A 24,598-nucleotide genomic window follows, 5' to 3' on the forward strand; every position below is an offset into this window, starting at 1 on the left:
CTGTGGACATACAGAAGGCAGTGCTCGTATTTGTATAGCGGTTAGTTTCGATTCAGAAGTATAGGGATATAAAAACGAGACTAAATTGGTTAAAAATTCATTTATTATGACTAAGCTACTCATTTGGAAATGCTATCATAGCTTGATAAGCGTATCTATGTCCGACAAACAAAATGACACCAAAAAGGTTTTGCCACCTCGGGTGGTACCAACAACCCATTTTTCGGCTCTTGGCCCATGGACTAATAGTACGGGACTAATTGGCGAGTGTAAAAAGCTGAAAAAATTGGTACTGGACTAACGATAGTCCTGCGTCAGAGAAAGTCCGGGGTTAAGAAACACAAGTGTAAAAAGCCCTTAAGAAATATTGTCATTTTCCATTAGTTATCGTACTTTATACTTTTTTCTTTCAATCAATTTGTAAATTTATTTAGGTGGTTTGACTTACTACATCAGGCAGTGCTTGTATTATTCACATACAGTTATGTTAATGTAGACTCACATCTCTATGACTATTCACAATCTATTTTCATGCAAATATTAAGGTCATGTCCTTTATACATATTGTTATACATCAATATGTTTAGGCCTTATAGTTGGGTGTTGTTTTTTTTTGTTTTTTTTTTTGCAATTGTTCTATTTTGTATAATTTATGTTATCGGTAAAGTAAATTGTATTGGACTCCAATGCCCCATGAGCGTCGTTGAGTTAATGAAATTCATACTTCAAAACTTTGTACCCACGTTTTCGCAAAGGTCATTTTTGTCATCTTACCCCCATGCCCCCGCTGGTCCTGGGTCCCTGGGAAAGGTAGTTATAATTACCATGAAGCTCCTTGGTATTTTCATTGTACCAGGGATCTCACCGGACCTCCCTCTTGCCAAAAGCCACACCTAGCTCATCATACCGCACACGCGCGCACACGTACACTACACTGGTATTGACGATATTAAATGGTTCTTCCAGCTTCCGCCAGGGGATCTTCCGAACCATGACAAAGCTTCAGTGGTTTCAGACAGCGCGCCGTAAATCTGCAGTCTCGGATTGGTCCATCCTAGCGATACGTCATCGTTAATCAGCTGCCAGCGCGAACGAGCATTCTGCAAGACACGGCCACAGTGAGTGCTTTGCGACCCGCGGGAAAATCGTTGTTTTCGCGCTTAGACCAAACCGCAATAAACTACACAGCCGAGACAGTACGAGGACCCGGTTGGTCGGCGAGCGGTTTGTCAGGCAATTTCGTCAAGATTTCTTCAAGTCCACAGCTACACAGTAACTAGTTGCCCAGTCAAAATGCAGAGAACTTACGTCAAAAAACGAGGTAACCTGATTATATATGATTTTGCATTGTTCGAGAATGTTTTTAGCCGCCCGACAAATGCATCACCAAATTGCGAATGCAAAAGGCGTTCATCATGTTGTTCATATGACGTGAATGGTACAGCAGTGGGAAGATTTCTCCTCGCCCAAATTCCAAATAACCGAGATCATCTAACGTTACTGGTGTAAATTTACTATGCCACAATTGCTTAGTTGTGTACAATTACTATTGCCTTGAATTTCACGTCGCCCATAGTAGTAGGCAAAATGTAATACGAGTGTAAATAAGTAGTAGGCCTACAGTGTTTCGTCAGTAGAGTCTATTTTCAGTCAATAAACTGTTCCCAGTAGGCAGTAGTGTAGTGTGTATAACATAGTGTCTACTATGTATGAAGGCAAAAATTAAGATGTGGGTTAGTAGGGGTCGGGATTGTTACTATAGCATACAAATGCTATACCGGTATGTAACGTTAGAGGTCTCCTAAATTTAAACCTCAAACTACTGTGTTAGAACCCCAGTGTTGATTGTGGTACCGGTGAGTTGTAAGCCGGCCTGGCGGGTTGCATATCATGAAGCATTTTGTGTAACAAATTTGCTGTCACTAACGTTACTCAGCCAATCAGATGCAAGGTCCAGACTTCAGTAGCTTATAAAAGGATATACTGTAACGTTATACGCCGTTATTTTCGCGTACAGATATTTTCGCGAATGACAAGGTCATAGACATTTTCGCGAGGTGTTGTTTTCGCGAATTGACGCCGACGCTTACGTTAATGCTCTATCAACAAAGGGCATGGAGACAATTTCGTTGTTAAATTCGCGATCCAACTGAAATTCGTGAAAATTAAACCCTCGCGAAAATAACGGCGTATACAGTAGGACAAAACGCTTCATCAAATGCCCCCCCCCCTCCCCGTTCAACACGACATGTTTCATTAATTAGATAAGTAGCAGGCCTACAAATATGCATCACTTGTTTCTAGTAGGCCCTAGATCTTCTATGCATTGAGAGAAGAAGTGTACTGAATCATGAATGCTTTTTGATTTTGCTATTTTATTCAGATGGACGGACTGAGAATGTGATGTTTGACAAAATTACATCACGAATCCAGAAACTATGCTACAAACTGAACCCAGATTTCATCGACCCAGTGAGTATAGTCTATAGATTCTAGTCCGTACTGACAGTTAACACTTTGACGTCTGTTTTGAATCATTGTGAATAGAGCAGTCTAAATAAAATGTACATCTGTTGTAAAGTTCAGACATCAAGATTATAACTCTCTTTTCACACACTTGAAATATTCAGACTACTCACTCATGATAATAGGTAGAAATATGCAATATTTTTCATGGCACACTCCACCCCCCCCCCCCCCCCCCCCCGAAAAGATAATGTCGGTGTAACTTAGTGTGCTGTGATGAATCTTGTTGAATTCAAACAAAAAAGAATTCTCGACATCTTACTGAATGAACCATTGACAGGTAGGTACAGCAAAATACTGGGTGTGAATTGTTTTATTTTATTTGATATGCAATATGGGTCTGCCCCTTTATATTCTTGCAGTTGAACACTTATGCTGATGAAATAATGAAGGCAATAATGAAAATTAAGTAAGCATGAGATCTCTTCAATAGGTTCTGTTAAATCCTTCTCTTGGTTATTTGTTTCAATTTACAAAAGCCCATTTATGAAGAATTTATAAAGTGACAAAATGCTTCAATTGATATTCCAGTGGCGCGCTCCTGATCCTAGTTCGCTAGAAATACAAGCAAATGCAAACACACATAAACACGCACATTTGTATTAACAGTCTATGTCTAGTTTAGAAGCTCATTCATTCTGTGTACAGGAAATCAAGTTTTCTCACCAAACTGTAGACTTACACCTACGCATGTCAAACATTCATGTGCATTCTCAAAAATGAAAAAGACCACACTTGTTTTATGCAGCTCACATACCAGTATACATGTAGAGTGCAATACATGCTGATGAATAGCAATGTCAACACGATGCAGACTTTTTCCACTCCACCCCACTCCACTTGTATTCACACTCTATTATTCTTCTGTCAATGCACTTGTTCTGCATCAGTGATTACCTAAAATGGGTATTATGCTCATATGCTTATGCTAGAATATTTCCCTCTGCTAGCTGCTGTGATCGACCTACTATTACTAATATTTAGGAACTGAGCCGACTTCATGGGCACACAGTGCCAAGGTGTAAAATTATTTTGCACAGGCCATTTTGATTACAAATCTTTGCAGTTTTCTGAAACATGGCAAAATGCCCTCATTCATAGAGATGCCACAAGCTTTTCAATTTGTTATTATTATTTTGTAGATGTTGTGAAGTTCTATCTACCTCCCATCATGATATAGATAGGTCTATTGGCATGTAATACATGAAGATATTGATCAAGCATTGTGGTTCTTGTGAGCATAGACATGTACAGCTCAAGTTTTAGGTGACAGTAATTAATACGCAATATGATATTGCACTGTTCATAATTTTCAGTCCTTTGAGCTAGATATTTGCTGGTAGGGTAATGTTAACTCACTGTGTATGGTGTAATTGTGAGTGATTAAAATGATAGAGGCTGCAAGCATAAATACAATGTGGATAAAGTGAAGGTGTCATCATAACTCAACATTCCCCATTTAATTGGTTTACTTGTATGTAAACACAAAATAGATCAGAAAAATGTGCCATGTACATTTGTATTTGGTTGATAATAGAGCGACTTCGACCCCTTTGAACAGCCTTCATTGCTTACCCAGTAGTAGTTATAGCATGGCAATGATGTGAGGTGAAGGATACAACCTTAAAGGTTAGCATTTTGATTTAAATATTGCTTAAAAACAAAAAGAAAAGAAAGTGTGTTGCTGTTTACAGTGTGTCAGCCTGTTTGTCAGAAGATATCACAAGAAGTTTTGAAGTGGAGATCTTACATGTACTGCCGTCGTTTTGATTTTATAGTAACACGCAATTTGCTGATTTGATCTTTTTCAAGGGCTGCACCACCACAAGGCTTCCAAATCTTTTACAGAATTGCCTTTGTACATTAATAAGCTCAGATTTCAGGAAATTTCAGGACTTTTAGTTTCATTCTGCTGCTGCAGATATTTAATGTCCTCCTCGGTTCTGTCAAATATTATTTGCGAGTTTTCTTTCAGCGCAGTGTCATTGTAGTGGCATGGTGTGTGTTAAATTAATGCATGCCGTGGCTATTAGCATGGGATTTGTTGTAACGAACCAATTGTGAAGTACATGGAAAACCCGGTATAAAGAGATCTGGTATACGTAGTAGCTGATATCACATTTTTTCTTCCTTTGGTGACAATTGATTAAGTGCCAACTCCTTGTCTTCAGCACATGTTTGAGTATTTGGTGTTCATTTCAAGTACAAAATGCAGTACTCAACCTTACTGCCACCCTTCATCTTGTTACCACTTTAAAATTACAGATGGGACTTAGTCCCACACATACTGATTTGGTTCATGTGTGCAGCCATTTCAAGTCCATCCTACATAGAGATTGCACACTGATGACAATACATCAAGCTTTTGTTGTTCCAAACTTGTTGATATCATGCTTTTGACCACCTCTACGCTTCCAGGCTGTCATCACCATGAAGGTGATCAGCGGGGTCTACCCCGGCGTGACCACTGTCGAACTCGACACCCTGGCTGCGGAGACTGCCGCTACCATGACGACAAAGCACCCCGACTATGCTGTCCTTGCTGCTCGCATCGCAGTTTCCAACCTCCACAAGGAGACCAAGAAACTCTTCAGCGGTAAGATGGGAGGGGAGAAGAGAGCATCTGACTTGTAGTTTCCCTGCCTCTCAGTAATATAAGTTTTAACTTTGCTGAAGATAGTTCTGGTTTCCATGACATTACAGTGCCTGTTGACCCCAACCTGAGTTTACTCTGACTTATCCAAAACATGGGACTTTTGTCAAACATTTTCCCAATTTCATATGGAACGTAGATCTATGAAATTTGAGGTTGCCCCCCGAATGCAAAGCGTATTATGACCCATAGGTGTGTGACATGAGCATGACAACAAGTTACAGCGTTATAATTTGACATAGTATTGCTGACACATACAAACGCAGTTTTGAGCATTTAAAAAAAAAAAAACAACCTTCAGCTTTTTAAGTAATCTATGTAAAGCAAAGAAAGAGAAGCTTAATTTGCCAGGAAAAATGCTACTAAAAGGCATGCCCTGTCATCCAATTGGGGGGAAGACATTGCCTCAGAACTATTAATCTGCCTGATTGCTTTCTGTTTACGTTGGGGGCTCCATTTGTGAGGGTTTCTTTTTTTTTGGGGGGGGGGGTCTTGTTTTTTGTTTTTGTTTGTCTTTTTTTTTGCTGTCCAGTGTATGCATTTCATAAGCACAAATGCTGTAATTTCCAAGTAAATTTGGAGATTTAAGAGATTTAAGAATTAAGGAAAATTGAAGAGAAACAGAATGAAGAAAAAATATAATTCCTCATCACAAAACTACCAAGGGTACTATCTACATGAAGCATCTATTTTAACGTTGTAGAATGTTTGTTGGTCTTGAGTGAGACTGTTTTGACTTTTTTAGCTCACCTGAGCCGAAGGCTCAAGTGAGCTATTGCGATCGCTCTTCGTCCGGCGTCCGGCGTGCGTCGTCCGGCGTCCGTCGTGCGTAAACTTTTAAATTTTCATCTTCTTCTTGAGAACCCCTTGATCGATTTTCACCAAACTTGGCAGGTAGCATCCCTAGGGGGATAGGATCTCAATTTGTTCAAGTGGGCACCATTCCCTACCTGGGGGGCCCCCAGAGGGGCCCAAACCCCTCAGAATTAAGGAATCTTAAAAAATCTTCTTCTCTAGAACCAAAAGTGATAGAGCTAAGTTAATACTATGAATTAGTACATTGATGACTGTAGTTTCAAGTTTCTTCATGGCGGAATCAGGGGTGCCCCCCTTGGGACCCAGGGGAGGGGGGTGGGGAGGGGTCCTAATGAGGCCCAAATTGTACATTTTCATCTTTTTCTTGCAAATGCCATTATGAATTTCCACCAAAGTTGGCAGGTAGCATCCCTAGGGGGGAAGAATCTCATTCCCATCAAATGGGCACCATGCCCCACCTGGGGGCCCCAGGGGGCCTAAATTTGGACCGAAATTGTAAATTTTCATCTTTTTCTTGAAAACCCTATCACTAATTTTCACCAAACTTGGCAGGTAGCATCCCTAGGGGGATAGAATCTCAATTCCATCAATTGGGCACCATGCCCCACCTGAGGGGCCCCAGGGGTCCCCTCCTGTAAGGAATCTTTACAGATTTTCTCTAGAACTGGAAGTGATTGAGCTAAGTTAATACAATGAGTCAGTATATTGATGACTGTTGTTTCGAGTTTGTTCATGGGAGAATCAGCGGTGCCCTCTCTACCTCCCCCCCCCCCCCCCATCCCCTTGGGACCCAAGGAAGCGGGATGGGATGGGGGGGGGGGTCCAAATGCGGGCCTAAATTTTCATCTTTTTGCTGAAAACAACATAATGGATTTTCACCAAACTTGTCAAGTAGCATTCCCATCTAGGGATAAGATCTCAAAGTGTTTGAATGGGCACCATGCTTTCCTTGGGGGCCCCAGTCGGTCCAAACCTCCTAAATTAGTGAATATTAAATATTATTTTTCTCTAGTTCTAATCAAAAGTGATAGGGCTTTAAGTCTTTTTTCCCAAGCTGCATAATCCAACATTCTATAAAGTACAGTGTACTTGGCAGGTATTTTTACCAGTGTGATGGAATATGTAAATGGACACCATACCCCCATTCTCAAAGCTACCCCCACCATAAGTTTCCAATGTTCTCAGGTAAGAGTCTGCAAGAATGCATGGAAGGTGAACTTGCGATACTCAGATGAGCGCGTGACCCGCGGGTCTCTTGTTTATCATAAGACACTTAAGTACCTGCTATTCTTTATCAAGAGACTTATCAATCTCTATCCTGTCTTTCTCCATTGCAGCTGTCATGAAAGACTTGTACGAATATGTGAACCCCCGGAACGGACTCCACTCCCCTCTCATCAGCAGGGAAACCTTCGACATCATTATGGAAAATGCAGATGTGAGCTATCTAGTTCATTTTTGTTATCTCTCTACTTTTCCTTCTCATCAATTTGTACATCATCATCATCATAATAATAATAATAATAATAGCTGGTTTTTATATAGCGCATTTCACACTTGTAAAGTATCTCAATGCACTTTACAGACTATAATTACCCCGGTCACTGGATACATTATTTCCAACCAGCACTGACAGTGCTCACTCTCCACTCCCTGGGGAGCATTCCAGCCAGTCGCAGCCATTTACAGGCGTGCACATGCTGATCAACCAACATAAACGTGTTGGTACCCTACTTGGTACCCATTCATACTCCTGGGTGGAAAACAGCAATGTGAACAAAGTGCCTTGCTAAAGGGCAAACGTGTCGGGCTTGGCATGGGCTAGAACCCATGAACCATACTACGCTCATGTCGTTCAGACGAGCGCTCTTATCCACTCAGCCACGACACCTCCATCATATGGCAAATTATTCAAATTTATGCCTAGAAATCAGTGAAACTGTAACTGAATGCATAAAGTTTGAAGTGAGTATAATTTATTTAGCTGTGTAATTTTTGCTTATTAATAGTAATATGAAAAACAGTAATCTGTTGCAAATTTATCAGTTGGCTTGGTAAATTTGACAGCTTTGACGTTGTTTCAGCAATATTCTTGACATGAGTCAAGGCTTTCACAGAGCATCATATTCAGTTTGTCAATTTACATGTTATATATATTTTTATTTTCTTTGAAGTAAAAGGTGATTTACCAGATATTTCTATGTGTCTGTAACAGAGGCTGAACTCCGCTGTGCTATATGACCGGGACTTTGAATACAACTACTTTGGCTTCAAGGTGGGTAACCTTACTCAACTAACTCCTTTGATAATACATGCCCACTGATAGACTGATATCGCAGCTTGATAGAGTCCAAAGCAGCATCAACTATTTAGAGCTGTGTTCCAGAAAAAAATATATAGAATTTAATGCCAACATTTTTGTTTGTTTGTTTTTTTTCTTTGCAAATTCCTTCATTTGGGTTACAAGAATCATTATATGTTTTCAGAAGTTTCATTCAGACGGGATGTAAGCAAAGTGTTGACGTTATTTACTAGGAAGGGTAAAACTTTGCATGATATGTGGATAAAAGGCAAAGTTATCGTGTATTGTATTGAAAATTTGATAACATTGAAATGTTATTGAATTGATTAAAGTAATTTCATTACCTGTAGCAGGGAAGAGAAAATCATTGATGTTGACTAAATATGTGAATCTTGCAGCATGCAGCAATAACTGTGATGTATGCCAGTCCGCTCGGCTGGCCCTATGGTAGGGAAAATCAGACATGTTTCACATTTATGAAGTTAAAATGAAACAGTTATCATGAAAATCAGTCACTTGGTATGTCGGCCTTTGATGTGGCATTTTGTCCAATCTTTAGAAAACTAAACTTGCAACCAGAAATCATTTTCAGCAGTTTTCCCCCCACCCATGGCAGTGATTACATTTATTTTTTTTTTCTTTCACACAGACACTGGAAAGATCCTACCTACTGAAAATCAACGGCAAAGGTAAGTCCAAACAAAACATTTGTTTACAAAGTCTCTTGTCTTGGTGATCTATCAGGACTATTTTTAAAGACGGTATTGGGCCTTGTAACAGACAGAGAAAGTTGGAAATGATTTGGATATAAAAACAGTAATGATAATAATAATAAACTGTATTTGTATAGTGCATATCACAAAAAATAGATTAATGTCTCTATGCACATTGAAGGAAGGAACTAATAGAAATTGGGAATAAAGACATGAGAGAGAGAGAGAGAGAGAGAGAGAGAGAGGAGACAAAACAAGACGAAAAGTGACAGAGCTGCGACAAACATTGTACAGTGTTAAGCCAGAGCTTTATTGTTCTACACTCGTAGTAAATAATAATAGTAATAATAAATAATAATAATTGCATTTATATGGCGCTTCATACTGACGTTTCTAAGCGCACGAGTTCAGGATTCTGATTATTATGTCATTTGTTGCTCTCCCCAGTTGCTGAGCGCCCCCAGCACATGTTGATGAGGGTAGCTGTCGGTATACATGGTCGCGACATCGAGGCAGCGTTGGAGGTAAGGTCAAAGGTCATGCCCTGCTGACATTTCACTTCAGCAGTGGTTCAGTGGGCCGTACAGTACACTATAGTTTTGTCGTCTTGTCTACCTTGTTTAAGAAAAAAAACAAAAAAACTGAATATCCAGGAGCCACTACAAGCATAAACCAGTCACGTTCTTTGAAGAGTTTATGTATTGTGCTATCCATGCTATTTCATAATAAGCCGATAATCCTTCAAATTTTTGGCATTTTTCAGAGGTTGATAAATCATCTGTTTTAAAGCAGAAGGGTATTCACCATGCATATATTGTGCAGTGTACATGTAGTGCTACACCTTGTACAAATTGTAGTTCTCAATTGAACTGAACTGGGTTGTTATCCATTTGCAAACAGCCCTCTGTAAAGAAAGTCTTATAACTCGATAAGCATAGCTCAAACAGTACAGAGGGAGACAGCAACAAACTACAAAAATACAGTACTCTCCGCGTAATCAGGTATCGCTTAAACGGGTACTCTGTTTAATTGGGTAGTATTGTCAAAATCAGTTCCAATGCACATTAAATTTACCTGATAATCGGGTTGCCTCTCCGCATAAATGGGTAAATAATTTTCTTCTAATATAATTTCTACCCACATTTTATCGCAGATAAAACACTTTAAGAAATCATGAATGTCAAATTTTCCACGGGTAATCGTATTCTCTTTAATTTGCAAAGAAGACCAATCATTTGGGGAGTGATTAAACATGAGTTTTCCGAAGACATATTTGTCCGTAAAAAGAGTGAATTATTGCTCATTACTCAGCAAGTGTAAGGTATGTATAATGTGCCATGCAAGCATGCGTGTTCAAGCATACAGTGTAGGTATTTGGTGCAGTGTACAATGCATGTATAATGTACATACGCACATTGTATGTGTCAGCTGTGAATGAGACGTGTTCTTCTGTTAATCGGGTACTCCGCTTAATCGGGTAAGAAACGCTCTGCCCGAGGCTACCCGATTATGCGGAGAGCACTGTATTAATTTTTTATTTATGACACATACTGAAACGTGAATAGAATAACAGAAAATAATTGCTTTCACACTGCATGTATATGGAGTAGACGATGGAGTGTATGCTGTTGGCTCTGTGGTGATGTGAAACTAGGTGCCTCAGAAATATCTAGTTATGGGCATGCATTACCCTAGGTTTATGTGTCTCCCAAATAATAGGCCTACCTTATAATTACCAAATAATATATACACATATGAATTATGATACAATACCTCATAATTACATTTCTCGTTAGGGGCCACAGAGTGTTTAAACCACAGAGTTTGAAGTGCTGTTTTGATGAAGTTAACAGTCTCGATTTAGTCTCAGAATTAATAAACTTCCTGTTAAATAGCAATTAAAGGACAAGTTCACCTTCATAAACATAAGGATTGAGAGAATGTAGCAATATTAGTAGAACACATCATTGAAAGTTTGAGGAAAATCAGACAATCCGTTCAAAAGTTATGAATTTTTGAAGTTTTTGTGCAGTACCCGCTGGATGAGAAGACTACTGCAGTGTATGAATAACTTAGATGTCACATGCGTACAACAATATAAGGAAAATATAAAGAGAATTTCACAAAATTTCATCTTTTGAAAAAAGTACACATTCCCCTGACTCGTTACCGATAAATGTTATGGGAAATATTATTCCCCCTGCCTTTAGAAAGAGGCAAGTCAATTGCTCTTTTATTATGCGAAAAAAGTGAAAATATGTTGAATTTTCTTTTATATTTTCTTTATACTGTTGTACGCATATGACTCACAAGCTGTAGTAGTCTCCTCATCCAGCGGTTCCAACACAAAAATTTAAAAAATTCATAACTTTTGCATCGATTGTCCAATTTTCCTCAAACTTTCACTGATATGTTCTACTAATATTGTTGCATTTTCTCAATCCTTATGTTTATGAAGGTGAACTTGTCCTTTAAATCTCGTGAAAAATCTGGTGTTTCCACGTCTGTCAGCCATTATCCATATATAATGTCATGTTAACTGAATATTCAACAATCAACAATGCCCGAGTGTCAGCTGTTCCAAATTTCCAAGTATGTAGTTATTGAATGGTAACATGTTTCATTTTACCTCCTTCTTGCTCTGTACAGACATACAACCTTTTGTCAGACAGGTGGTTCACCCATGCCTCACCGACACTCTTCAACGCTGGAACAAACAGGCCTCAGTTGTCCAGGTGAGCTCATACCACTGTCGCCGTTTTGGTTACTGCAGAAGTGGTAATTTTCGCGCATTTCGCGTGACGTGAAGCTAGCACAAAAATAAAAGTGTGAATATCTTTGATTGTAATATGCAATAATTCATCTATTTGATCCTATGGAATTGAAAACATGCAAAATTTATTTTACCTGAGCTCGAAAAATTACTCGGGTGAAAATTTCTACTTATATTTTCAGTATTTGTATCCATATACAGGTATGTATATTTACGGTTTGTTCATTTGTTTGTTTGTTTGTTTGTTTGTTTGTTTTACTTGTTTGCCTTGTTTTTTGCATTCATGGAAGCTCTGCAGATTTGACATTGAAAAGACTGGCGAGCTGTCGGGTCTCTGATTTTGCAGGAGACTCACTGAAAACTAAAATGTCTCGTGCTCTGGCAAAGTCTTCTTGATTTTGTAATTGTTTTTGCCCCTCATTGAGAGTCATGTGACACGCAAGCATCTCCCCCTGATTTATCCTTGAAATCTCCCTACTTGCAATGTGTGAATGTCGGGGGCAGTAAAAGAGACGAAAAGTATTTTGCAGTGTCCATCATAAGTGATGTTGAGATTTGAGTGAATGCTGACATTGCTTACCATTGTTTGACCAAGATGTTTGTACCAGTCAAATACCACTCCCATTCTTGCCTCGATCCCATTGTGTGCTTGAGTACTGATCGGCACAGAAAACCTCATAACATTGTACACTCTGTCCAAAGTCCTTTGCTCAGAATGGGTAAAAGGAGTAAAAATCATTCAAACAAGATGGTTGAAGTTTTTCTTTTTTTCATTAATTCCATCATTGTATCTTCAGATTTCAAGAGTATTTGGCTGTGCATGGAAAGTGTGCTGAGGCTTGATCAAAGTCTAATTTTTAGATTTTGCACCATAAGTTGCAACTGCAAGACATTTTTCACAATCTACAGTATATCACCAAGTTTGACCTTCAATTAAATGGTGATTGACAAGTGTCGATGTAAAGCATGAAACAGTGAAACACACGAGCATGCTTAGCACAGTGTGATACATAGACAATCAAGACAACATATGAATCAAGTGCTATGTCTGTTTTCTTCCAATGTTGTTCTTTTTATGAGAGAGAGATTCTAAAGATCATTGTTTATAAATATTTTGTCCTGTCCAGTTGCTTCTTGCTGACGATGAAGGATGACAGTATTGACGGAATTTACGAAACCTTGAAAAACTGTGCTCTCATCTCCAAGACGGCCGGAGGAATCGGCCTGAACGTTCACTGCATCAGGGCATCGGGCAGCTACATTGCCGGGGTGAGCTCAGGCTGTATAATGGAATAAAATTGGAATTGAATTTAACCGAATTGATTTTTTTCATACTCCTGTGCAGAGTGATTAACCCGTTGAGGACGGTTTGATTTTGCTACAACACGCATTTCCCATAGACACCTGCGACTCGTCCTCAATGGGTTAAGAGAATGAAAGTCATAGTCTGAGCAAAGCCTGTAGAAAGATATTCATGATTTTGACAGGTAATGTAAAAGACCTAGAGGAATTCAGCAGATACAAAAAGAAAAGAAAAAAAAAGAAAAAGAAGAAAATGGGTGGGTCTCCAGAAAGCAGTCCCCATACAATCATGAAATGTATAATGTCATGATAACAAGTTTATTGAACAGATGTTGATAATACGGACTATTTCTCAATTGACCATATACAGACAGTGCATGATCGCCCACAGGTGTTTGCACATTAAGTGTTTTAAGAAATGGATATTTAATATTGTGTAAGTAGTAATTTCGTAGAGAGGGTAACTTCCAAGATTTGTTTCAAAACTCTAGACTTTAGTCCACTAAGGTATTCAGTTGCCAGGAACTGTCTCCCAAAACTCTTTCAGGAAAATCTTGTATGCAAAGTTTTTAGATACGAAGTAGAATATTGGGATCCACAAGCAATAGATCATATAATGGAGTGTGCTTTTATTGTTTCCTTTGTTCTCATTTTGTGGCATAATACATGGAGAGAAGATTGGCGTCACTGAAATCTCACAAATGTGATGCTTTTAGCGTGATTGGCAATATCAATGAGTTAAAATGCCTCACATTATGGCACACCTGTTTTATGACTGGCAAACTGTTTTTCCCCGCAGACTAATGGTAACTCCAATGGCCTGCTGCCCATGCTTCGTGTCTTCAACAACACGGCAAGATACGTCGACCAAGGGGGAAACAAGGTACGGTGCCATTGTAGTGTGATAGTTAAAGCTTTGCTACACAGAAACTTTTGCTCCAAAAGAGCAATTTTTTTGGTGATTTTTTATGCCTCCGCCACGAAGTGGTGCCGGAGGCATTATGTTTTCGGGTTGTCCGTCCGTCCGTCCGTCCTTCCGTCCGTCCGTAATGAATTTTGTGGACAGGGTAACTACCAAAACCTTTTGAGGTATCCTAATGAAACTTGGCATGTATGTGTATTAGGGGGTGAAGTTGTGCCTATCAACTTTTGGGTGCACATGCTCAAGGTCAAAGGTCAAAAGGTCAAGGTCAAATGATTAAAATTTCACTATTTCCCCCATATCTATGCAATGCCTAAAGATATTTTCTTGAAACTTAGTGTATACATGTATTACCCAATTAAGATTCTCTGGTGAAAGTTTGGGGTCATGAGGTCAAAAGGTCAAAGGTCAAAAGGTCAAGTAAAGTGTTAAAATTTTACTTTTTTCTCTGTATCTTGGAAATTGTTCAAGGTATCTTCATGAAACATAGTATATATGCATGTACTGACTGGCAGTGGTTATCTAGGGAATTCAGGGTTCATTGGGTCAAAGGTCAGGGGTCAAAGGTCAAGGCAATACTTCAAAATTTTACTATTTTCCTTATATTTATGCAATGCCAGCAGGATTATTTTGTTTAACTTGATGTATGCATGTATAACCCAATAGAAATTATTTGGGATTTTTTTTTTTGCCAAGAAGGTCAAAGGTCAAAAGGTCAAAGTGAAAGTGCTGAACTTACTTCTTTCTCCATATCTCGGAAGTGGCTCAAGTTATCTTGAAACTTAGTACATATTTATGTATGTTCTGCCTGACAGTGATTCTCTTATAAATCAAAGGCCAGATGAAAATGATAACAATTTACTGTTCAATACAGAAATTGCACTTTTTCTCCATACCTTGAAAATTACTCGGTGCATAAACTTATGAAAGGGTCAAAGTCAAGTTAAAGTTCTTAAATCCCCAAATACATGCTCTCCTCCAATTCATCCAATTAAACATACACGTGTAGGTCAAGGAAGGTAAACATTCAATACATTTGTGACAAACATGTCATTTTGATATTTTGCCAATTTTGTGAAAATGTAATCACACATTGTCCACATGTACCTGGTACTATAGACCCATTAGGAGAATCATGCATTATGGCGGAGGCATACCAGTCGCCATAGCGACATTTCTAGTTTATTTTTTTTTTTATTTCAGATAGTTACAAATGAACTTTCTTTTTCCACCATAACTAGGGGTGCTTGTCATTATTTCATGCTCTATAATGATGCGACATACACGGAACAGAGAATGATTCTGTTAGCCATGGCTCTGTTGTAAAAGCAACGTGGTCAAACTTCTTCGTAGCACCTCCCTGGTTTAGGTGAGATTATCAATGCAAAATTGTTTCATTCCATGGCAGTTTAAACTCACCCTATATGAGATATTCAACTATGAAACTTACACCAAGTGTAAAGCTTGCCGACTTAATCACAGCAGTTGACAGTCTCATTGTCAGAACAGTGATATTGTTTGTGTTATAAGTGCGATAGGTCTGGTATCAACACCATGACCACTAGCGAAGAGACTTCAACACTTCTGCTTCTGGCGGGATGTCCCTTCCCCCCACCCCACACCCCACACCCCCACCCCCACCCCACCCACTTGAAACCAACATGTGATTCAAGGTCAAGCATTTGTTCCTCATTATGCACTCTTTTCTTCTTCCCTTTCTCTCCCCTCCAGCGACCTGGCGCCTTTGCAATCTACCTCGAGCCGTGGCACGCTGACATCTTCGACTTCCTGGACTGCAAGAAGAACCACGGCAAGGAGGAGCAGCGCGCCCGCGATCTGTTCTACGCCATGTGGGTCCCCGACCTCTTCATGCGCAGGGTGGAGGAGAATGGCGAATGGACCCTCATGTGCCCCCACGAGTGTCCGGGACTCCCCGACGTGTGGGGAGAAGAGTTTGAGGCTCTCTACACCAAGTGAGTTCTACTAAAGTCTGCACAAGGATACCAGTTTTGAGGCAAAAAGCCTGAATTCAGGCCCCCGGCAGAATCAAATGTGACGCCCTTTCATTGACAAACCAGCTTCCTGTAAATGATTTTCAGATCATCTCTCTTAATCTAATTGGCATCCCTGTCTTGTGATGTTCACCTGTATCTCACAATGGACAGTTGTCCGCACGACGATGTAATTGTCAACTTTTTCATTTCTTGTTACTGTTCCATTTTCAGTGAAGAACTTTTTTGTTTTTCCTGGGGATCTGTGCTTCTGAAGAGGGTACTTGGCCCTTGTGAAAATCAAAACCCTGTTGAGCCGGTAGAATCATCGTCCGTGGCTTTTGCTAAATAGTAAATAATTCATACACACCATGGGTGTAAATCGTAACCGTGAAATGTCAAGCTCATTTCTTCCTTTAATTCTGAATCACTTCTGTCTCTTCCCTACCAGCTGCTATAAACAGAATTCTGTGATGTCAGAGTTACGTTTTTTTCGGTGAGAGTATGGTCGTTGAGAGTTTTGCTGGTTACTCTTTCCCACCAGATACGAGAAGGAAGGGCGTGGCCGAAAGACCATCAAGGCCCAGACTTTGTGGTATGCCATCATTGAGTCACAAACGGAGACCGGAACCCCGTACATGGTGTACAAGGACCACTGTAACAGGAAGAGCAACCAGCAGAACCTTGGCACCATCAAGTGCAGCAACCTCTGCACGGAGATCGTGGAGTACTCCAGCCCGGACGAGGTGAGGGATATTGATATCTAGATTTTATCAAGCTTTTAGATTTGTCGCAGTTCATTTCAGCAAGGCATGCTGTGAGCAGACATTGGTATGCAAAGAATAAAGAAGACAAAGGCAAGTCCTGATATGGTGATTAATGAGAAGAGAATTACTAGAGTCAACTTGTAGTCATGGACATTTAAATTTCTGTGGTATAAAATGATGTTTGCCAATGGTTGAGCACTGAAAGAGAAGGTCAATGCTTTTCTCACAGGCAGAAAGTCAAAAGTTTGAATTAAACCTGCACTTGTCGGATTTGGCCATGAATTTTCATGTTCTCATGGACTCCGCAGTTTTCACAAAAACATGATGAATACTATTTTGAAAGCATTTTGAGGGTTGAATAGCTCTCGGACATAAAACGCAAGATACAAGAACTTCCACTCTCGCTTTCTTCGAAATTATGTCACATGCATGCAGACATTTGGTTTCTACGTAATACCTGGACTGCCAACGTAGGTTTCATTGTAGATCTGGATGGTTGTTTTGATGCATATGCAGCATTGATTTGAGGATTTGAAAAATCATTCCCCACGATATAAGTGCAGTGACAGTGTTGAACGGCTACAGACATTTATTTCTTTCCCGTACAGGTTGCTGTTTGCAATCTGGCCTCCATCGCTCTGCCGAGGTTCGTCCTCCCGGACCAGAAGTTCGACTTCAAGAAGCTGGAAGAAGTTACTATGGTCATCACTCGCAATCTCAACAAGATCATTGACATCAACTACTACCCAATCCCAGAGGTGAGTAGGCCAATTGCCTTGGCATTGCCTAAAACAAGTGTTATAATCAAAAGATAAAAAGTGACATAAAATATTAACCAACATGCACACACACTGTAATTACCTTACATATTTGGGCTGTTTGTGTTTTGTATGATAACTGCTAAAGGGTATGCTGAAGGGTATCTTTGTGTCATTTCAGGTTTGATTCAGGATACAAATGAATTTATTCCGTATCCATGTAACTTGTGGCAATGCTTTGCAGAATCCTGAAATAACTTGGTTTCATCGTCAATGGATTCATATTTCTTTCTTCAAGCACATATTGATTTCTTTCCAGTGTGGTCTTTCTGATTCTCCAGGAGGCTCAGTAAAAGTTTAAATGACCTTTTCATATCTTGGCATGAGAATATGCAGGCCTGGAATATGACAGTCTTCCTGATTTGAGAACAAGTTTTTGGCCACTGAGAGGCAAATGGCACACAAAGTTATCCCCAAGTGCTCCCTGGAACCTCCTTGAGCTTGGGTGTGGGAATGTTGGAAGCAATCCTTTCTCCCTTCAGCTGGACAACCACTAGCTCTCCATCACTGTTCAAAAACCTGACATTTTATTTCAAAATCATTCACAGTCATGTGAAGAACCATCTGTGCATGCATGCCTGTTCATCTGCCACATTTGGTGTCACAAATTTGGACGGAAAATTCATGCGCTTTACTTAGTGTGACTGCCCCATATTTCTAAGAATAGTTGTTCAAAAGGGGACAACCTTGTTGCTGTCCTTGGGTTTTCTTTACAATATGGAAAAAGCTCAATCAAAAATCGCTGACTATTTCCCAGGCAGGTGAGGCAAAGAGCCAGCCCATGTTCATGTCTACAGTTGTATGTCAGCTCCAGTGAAGCCAACTGGCAAAGCCAGTGCTGTCTTGCTCAAAGGAGCTCTAAATTGGGGCAGCTTGAAGATGAAAGAAAGAAAGCCACTCTGCAATTTACCACTAGTAGCAGCAAAGCTGAGCAACCTGTTTTTCTTTGATATTATTCATGATTGCAGGCAAGGCGTAGCAACATGCGACACCGGCCCATCGGTATCGGAGTCCAGGGTCTTGCTGACGCCTTCATCCTGATGAGGTACCCCTTTGAGAGTCCTGAGGCTAAGAAGCTCAACATCCAGATCTTCGAGACCATCTACTATGCCGCTGTCAAGGCTAGCTGCGAGCTTGCAGCCAAGCATGGCCCCTACGAGACCTATCCAGGATGTCCAGCCAGCAAGGGGGTGAGTGATTTGCCAACCAGTGACCCATATACTGCCATAACAAACTGTAACATGAGATAACCCTTATAGTCTTTTGATGTCAATGGCAGTTCCATCATTCAAATGATTATGTGCTTAATTGAACTGATTTAGATTTTACTGTAAGGAAAATAGGGCAGTATTTGAGATCAGAAGTGGCAAGATGCTATCTTACAGTATACACTCTACAGGATAGAATGTGCCTACTCTTTATCCATTATAAGAAAAGATATTTATGAAATGCAAAATGCCAAAGATCTTGTCTACACAATATGCATTGACTGTTGGGGGCAACTCACGAAAATTTGATCCCGTTAATAAGGCTGTTGGCTCCCATTCACAAAAAAATTTCATGCCACGAAAATATCATGTTTTACAGTATATGACTTTGCCAGTTTTAACCCAATTATGATTTTTGCCTTCAAAAGTACAGTTATTCTTTTTCGGTCTGCAGAGCTTTGCAGTCATTGTGGTATATTCACTTAGTGCTTTAGTGCTTGTTTTCTGGCTCAGGATATAATCAGGTGTCTCAAATGCCCATTCAAAACTTTTTTGGTCTCTGTCCAAAACAAACATGCAGATCTTGCAGTACGACATGTGGGGAGTGACCCCCACCGACCTCCAGGACTGGGCCACGCTCAAGGCAGACATCGCAAAGCACGGCCTGCGCAACAGCCTTCTCCTGGCCCCCATGCCCACAGCTTCCACCGCCCAGATCCTCGGCAACAACGAGTCCATCGAGCCCTACACCAGCAACATCTACACCCGGCGCGTGCTTTCGGGCGAGTTCCAGATCGTCAATCACCATCTGCTACGAGACCTGACTGACCAGGGTCTCTGGACAGACGAGATGAAGAACTTGCTCATTGCCCACAACGGCTCCATCCAGGTAAAAAGGGGTGGCAGCTCACACTCTTATGCTCACTGCATCTTGTCCACCATGCCAAGACAGCACAATTTCCAGATAAGATTAGTTTAAAAAAGAAAGAAAGATATTTTGCAGTAAACTTTGGGACAGATCCAGCAGGGTGTTTGGTTTTGGGAAGGACAGCACTTAGTTCACATTCTATTTGTCTAGAGTTGGATGTCTGCAACTTAGATACGGAATGATGACATTTCTACCAAATTTGAGACCTGTTTCTTTCATCCAGCTAGTATAATAATCGAATACGACTGTACAGTAAATTTGTTGGAGTTGACAAAGTTTAAATGGATGTATAGAACTTTCTTAATATCTTAAGTTGAAGAATCTATGTGGATATTTGTAAGACCAGTGAAATTAATGAACCAGAGATGTACAGAAATCTGCACTGCTAACCATTCCCCCAATTAGTGTTGTGTTTCCACAAGTAAAACAAAATATTACACTATGAAATTTATACTGTTATGAAAAGGAAATAGAAACAAAAGTGCAAGTTATTTGGTAAAAAATATTGAAGATTGAATCTTCTTTACTTTCTTGCATACTTCATCTTGCTTGATTAACAAGAATAGCTTCCTTCATCAGAATGCTCTTATGGTCTTTTGCCTATTGAGTTCCAAGACATGTGACAGGAGGCACAGTACAACTTCTTTTTTTCTTTTTGAAACAAGTAAAGCATGTATCCTAATCGTGATACACAATGCCTCCTTATCTGCCACAGCAAATCCCGCAAATCTCTGACGACATCAAGGCCCTCTACAAGACAGTCTGGGAGATCTCGCAGAAGACCGTCATCCAGATGGCCGTTGACCGCGGCGCGTTCATCGACCAGAGCCAGTCCCTCAACATCCACATTGCGGAGCCAAACTATGGCAAGCTGACCAGCATGCACTTCTATGCCTGGAAGATGGTGAGTGAAGTAAGGCAATGCGAAAGAGATCGTTGTGAATAGAGTAATTGTTTGGATGGCAAAGTTTTGATATCAGTGTTGATGTCCACTTGCGTACGGTCCAAAACTGTTTGCGCAAGAGTTATACATGAAGTCGAAGCACTTTCGCTCGTCGCAAATACTTTGACTTTGAAGTTTACTGCTGTCGATTGGAGGTTGATTTCTGTCATGAGAGCTGACATTACAACCTTTTTCACTGTATTAAAAATATTCACGAATTGGCACTGGCATTCATGTGTATAGTGTAGACAATAGATTTTGCATGCATTTTAATTGCGCAAATCTTTGCTCTCGCAAATTTGTGATATTAGAATGCATGTGAACATTTCTGGTTCTACAGTAACCTTGTGAATTGCTGACAAATATATTTAATCTTTAATAAAGAAAATAAGATTTTATGGAATTTTATGCACAGGAAAAATGGAAAGGAAGCTCATGTACTGCATCACTGTGTTGCCAGTTTGTACTTGATTGATCACAACTTAACAAATTCATGTCTAATAATTACAACTTCAAAAAATTATAACTTTCTTGGTTTTGATCAAAATTGACTCAAACTTTCACTGTCCTGTTCCTCTCCCTTTTTTCACACAAGAAAATTTCAGGGTAGATCTCCCTTTTAAGAAGCCAATTTTGTGCCATGCTAACCTTTGTTCCACCATTCCTGCTTGTCTTTTTTTCCAGGGCATCAAGACTGGTATGTACTACCTCCGCACCCGACCGGCAGCTGACCCCATCAAATTCACCCTGGACAAGCTTAGCCTCAAGGACAAGGTGGGCAAGGCAGCCTCGGAGGCCAGCAAGAAGGCTGAGAATGAGGCCGCCATGTTGTGTTCCTTGGAGAACAAGGACGCCTGTTTATCATGCGGCTCTTAGAAAGGTCCCCCCCCCCCCCCAAGAAAAAAAGAAACAAAAACTTTGTTAGGAAACAAAGGAGGTCATTGACCTCATCAAACGGGTCTAGAATATGAGCACAATGTCCACATTCATGATATCAACTTGTTTGTTTTCTACTATTTTCATTGTTGATATTTGAAGTACATTGAAATCTATTTACCCAACTGAACGTGATTTCTCAGAAGAGATGTATTGAACCATTACTTTCACAAATGTTTTTTTTCTTGCTACCTTTGTTTGAATTCAAGGCACGTAGCTTGTAAGCATATTTATTACATGATACACTGTTATAAAAGCTACATTACTACTACATTTTAGTACTTTTGATCAAGTGAAGACCATTTACTTTTTTTTTAAGTGTGTTTGTGCATAGTCAAATCAAAGAAGCCTTTTTTTTCCGTTCAGTTTGAAACCAAAACGTGACAAATAACAATCACACTGAATTTCCTTATCTATGGACCAGAAATGTCCTCTAAGAATGAATACTGTTCTGAATAATTAATTTTTTTTTCCAGTGTCTGTTGCCCAAATACATCATTTCTACATTAGCACTATTGCAGAAGTCAATGAAATATAAAAAAACCAAATTTTGTATGATAGAATGTAGAAATTGGGTGTACTCATGTGGGTGTCATCCACTTAAAATGTTGTACAGGGTGTACTGTGTATTGATTTGATTTTTACTGTCCTTGTCCATCATGAGGCTGGTGTAAATTCCAGAAAACTAACATACATTGTTTTCTTTATTGCACTGCTACATCATTACAAGTAAAAAGTACTGTTCATGATATTTGTTTGACACCACAGTAAGACGTGGACGCATGAAGCCATGTCGTTTGAAAAGACGAGTCTGCTCTAGTTTTCGACCATTACCCCTGCCCATACATCTGTGCCTTTATTCCCCAATTTTTTCCTACCTGTATATGAATGTTGAATTGTATGTATTTCCTGTCCAACAGATTGTTTATCTTTCTCCCAAAAAACAGTCCAAAAAATTGTGTATATGTGTATAGTCTGTTTAATGTATACTTGTCATATAAAAACAAAACCAAAAAAAAAAAACAAATGAAAAACAAACTTAGAAAAACAAAAGTGGAGAAAGTATGCATGTACATGTGAGAGGCGTGAGCCCCAAGTTTTTTATTTTCAATTTTTGATACCAAACAGGATCAGGAGCTGATCATGAGGATATGTAGCTCTTGGCCAAAATGGGATCAGATTTGTGGAAAACGTACAAGAAAGAAATGTGCCATTAGAGAGCTTCCAACTGCGCTTTCTTTGAAGCCGCTCTGGAAATAAAGTGTGGTTTCTTTGACTATTTGATGTCTTTGAGATACGAGTTTGCCAAAACATGTATTATTTGCAAAGTAAATGAGCTCAAGGCATTCCATTGGATTAATTTATACCATACACAGACCTCCCAACCATTCTGAATTTTGAGGAAAGAATCTGAATTTTGTACTACAGTATTACAACCTCTTGTTTAAATGGGAGTTTTCTATTTGTCTTGATAGTTTCACTGCACACTCCTATGGGAACTGCTCTTTCTTTAGTACTTTTGAGTCAAATCCCTATTTTTCAGTGAGAAAGGTTGGAAGGTCTGCATGCGTGTATCCCAGTGTAAGAGGACAGTGCAACTTCATAAGTACATGTACAGTTTCTGCAGGCTCGAAGAAAAAAGTGAAAATTGTTTCTAAAGTGACGGGTGTGTCACACCCGAGTGGCTTCTGTGACCAAAGTTGGCAAAATAAACCAGCAGCATTTCCTCTATGTGGGACTAGCTAGCAGAATATGGGTTCTGCTGCACCCTGCTCCTATGTCTTTTGCCAAAAAAACATGAAGTGGCAATGAAATGAAAGGATTGCCACAGATGTTACTTAGATACAGGAACATACCATCAACATCCGACCAATCCAGGTGAAGATGGAAATGTGATGGATAGAGAGAGAGATGACATGGATTTGTCAGAAATGATGTTCTAGGGCTGTGCAGAGCTTTGCAATAAATCGGCTCACTGCCTCTTCAAACTGTTTTGTATGTGCGTCTCTTACTTCGTCACAACATTTCGTGAAAGAGTGAAAATTGAAGGGTGTGTGTGTGTGTCTGTGTCTGTGAATGGGTGTTTAGTGTTTGTGCTTTGATGTATGTTACACATGGCTTCAAACTGCAGCAGAAATGCACACTTGGGTGCAACAAAGAACACACATTAATGCCATTGCACTTCAGTGAATTGCATATCAAGTCGAATCGAGTGCAATTTGAAAATACATGTACATTGTACGTGTACTTTGTAAATACAGTAGATCATCGGTTTGACACATCTATGCTATACGGTCAGAATATACGTGTCTGAGGTGCTCTGCCACAAGTCACACGTTCTATACAATTTTATTGGCTGACGCATCAAAATTACTACTGTACTTTTACTTTCTTCTTTCTTTTTTTTTTTTTACTTCTCGATGTACTGTATATATGTACTGGAATACACTTTTGGCCCGAATTCACGAAGGTGGTACAATTGAAGCCATGGTTTAAACCATGGACAAAGACCGTAGTTTTGTATGGGGCACCAAGTGTCGCATGTCCTATTTTGTTACGAAATCAGTCTCTTCGTAACGAAATATTCCATAACGTAACGAAATATTCCATGCAACACTTGGCACCCCATACAAAACTACGGTCTTTGTCCATGGTTTAAACCATGGTTTCAATTGTACCACCTTCGTGAATTCGGGCCATCCTGTACCATGATTGTATTTCTGTGTTTGATTGTATGTATGTTTGGTCATCATGTCTGTTTTTCTATCTGTTCGTGTATTTGAGTGCAGGAGACACTACAGTAGACTCCCGTTATAACGAAGTCGTCGGGACCGGCAATTTTCTTTGGCTATGTCGAAATTTCGTTATAACCAAACGATAAACAATAAAAATACATAGAGTGGATAATGATGTGGCCTGAATTTTTACTTCGTTGTAACCGGAATTTCATTATAACCGTGTTCATCATAACGAGAGTGCACTGTACCACCGTTTGTGGGT

General features: G+C 39.7%; 1 protein-coding gene across 1 annotated transcript; it reads left to right on the forward strand.

Annotated features, from left to right (window-relative positions):
• Positions 1–1,236: 1,236 nt before the first annotated feature.
• LOC139737885 (ribonucleoside-diphosphate reductase large subunit-like) lies at positions 1,237–21,538 on the forward strand. The gene is made up of 17 exons (XM_071648554.1): positions 1,237–1,321; positions 2,384–2,472; positions 4,945–5,122; positions 7,333–7,433; positions 8,211–8,270; positions 8,947–8,986; positions 9,458–9,534; positions 11,660–11,745; positions 12,911–13,052; positions 13,885–13,968; positions 15,739–15,980; positions 16,543–16,744; positions 17,374–17,523; positions 18,552–18,773; positions 19,372–19,680; positions 20,435–20,623; positions 21,347–21,538. Exons 1-17 carry the CDS (start codon positions 1,294–1,296, stop codon positions 21,536–21,538), a joined length of 2,391 nt encoding a protein of 796 aa, XP_071504655.1. The 5' UTR covers positions 1,237–1,293.
• The last annotated feature ends 3,060 nt before the right edge of the window (positions 21,539–24,598 follow it).

The sequence above is a fragment of the Diadema antillarum genome, unplaced genomic scaffold (assembly GCF_040938485.1).
Source record: "Diadema antillarum isolate AM-2024a unplaced genomic scaffold, OU_Dant_1.0 seq00000712_RagTag, whole genome shotgun sequence".
NCBI classification, from domain to species: Eukaryota; Metazoa; Echinodermata; class Echinoidea; order Diadematoida; family Diadematidae; genus Diadema; species Diadema antillarum.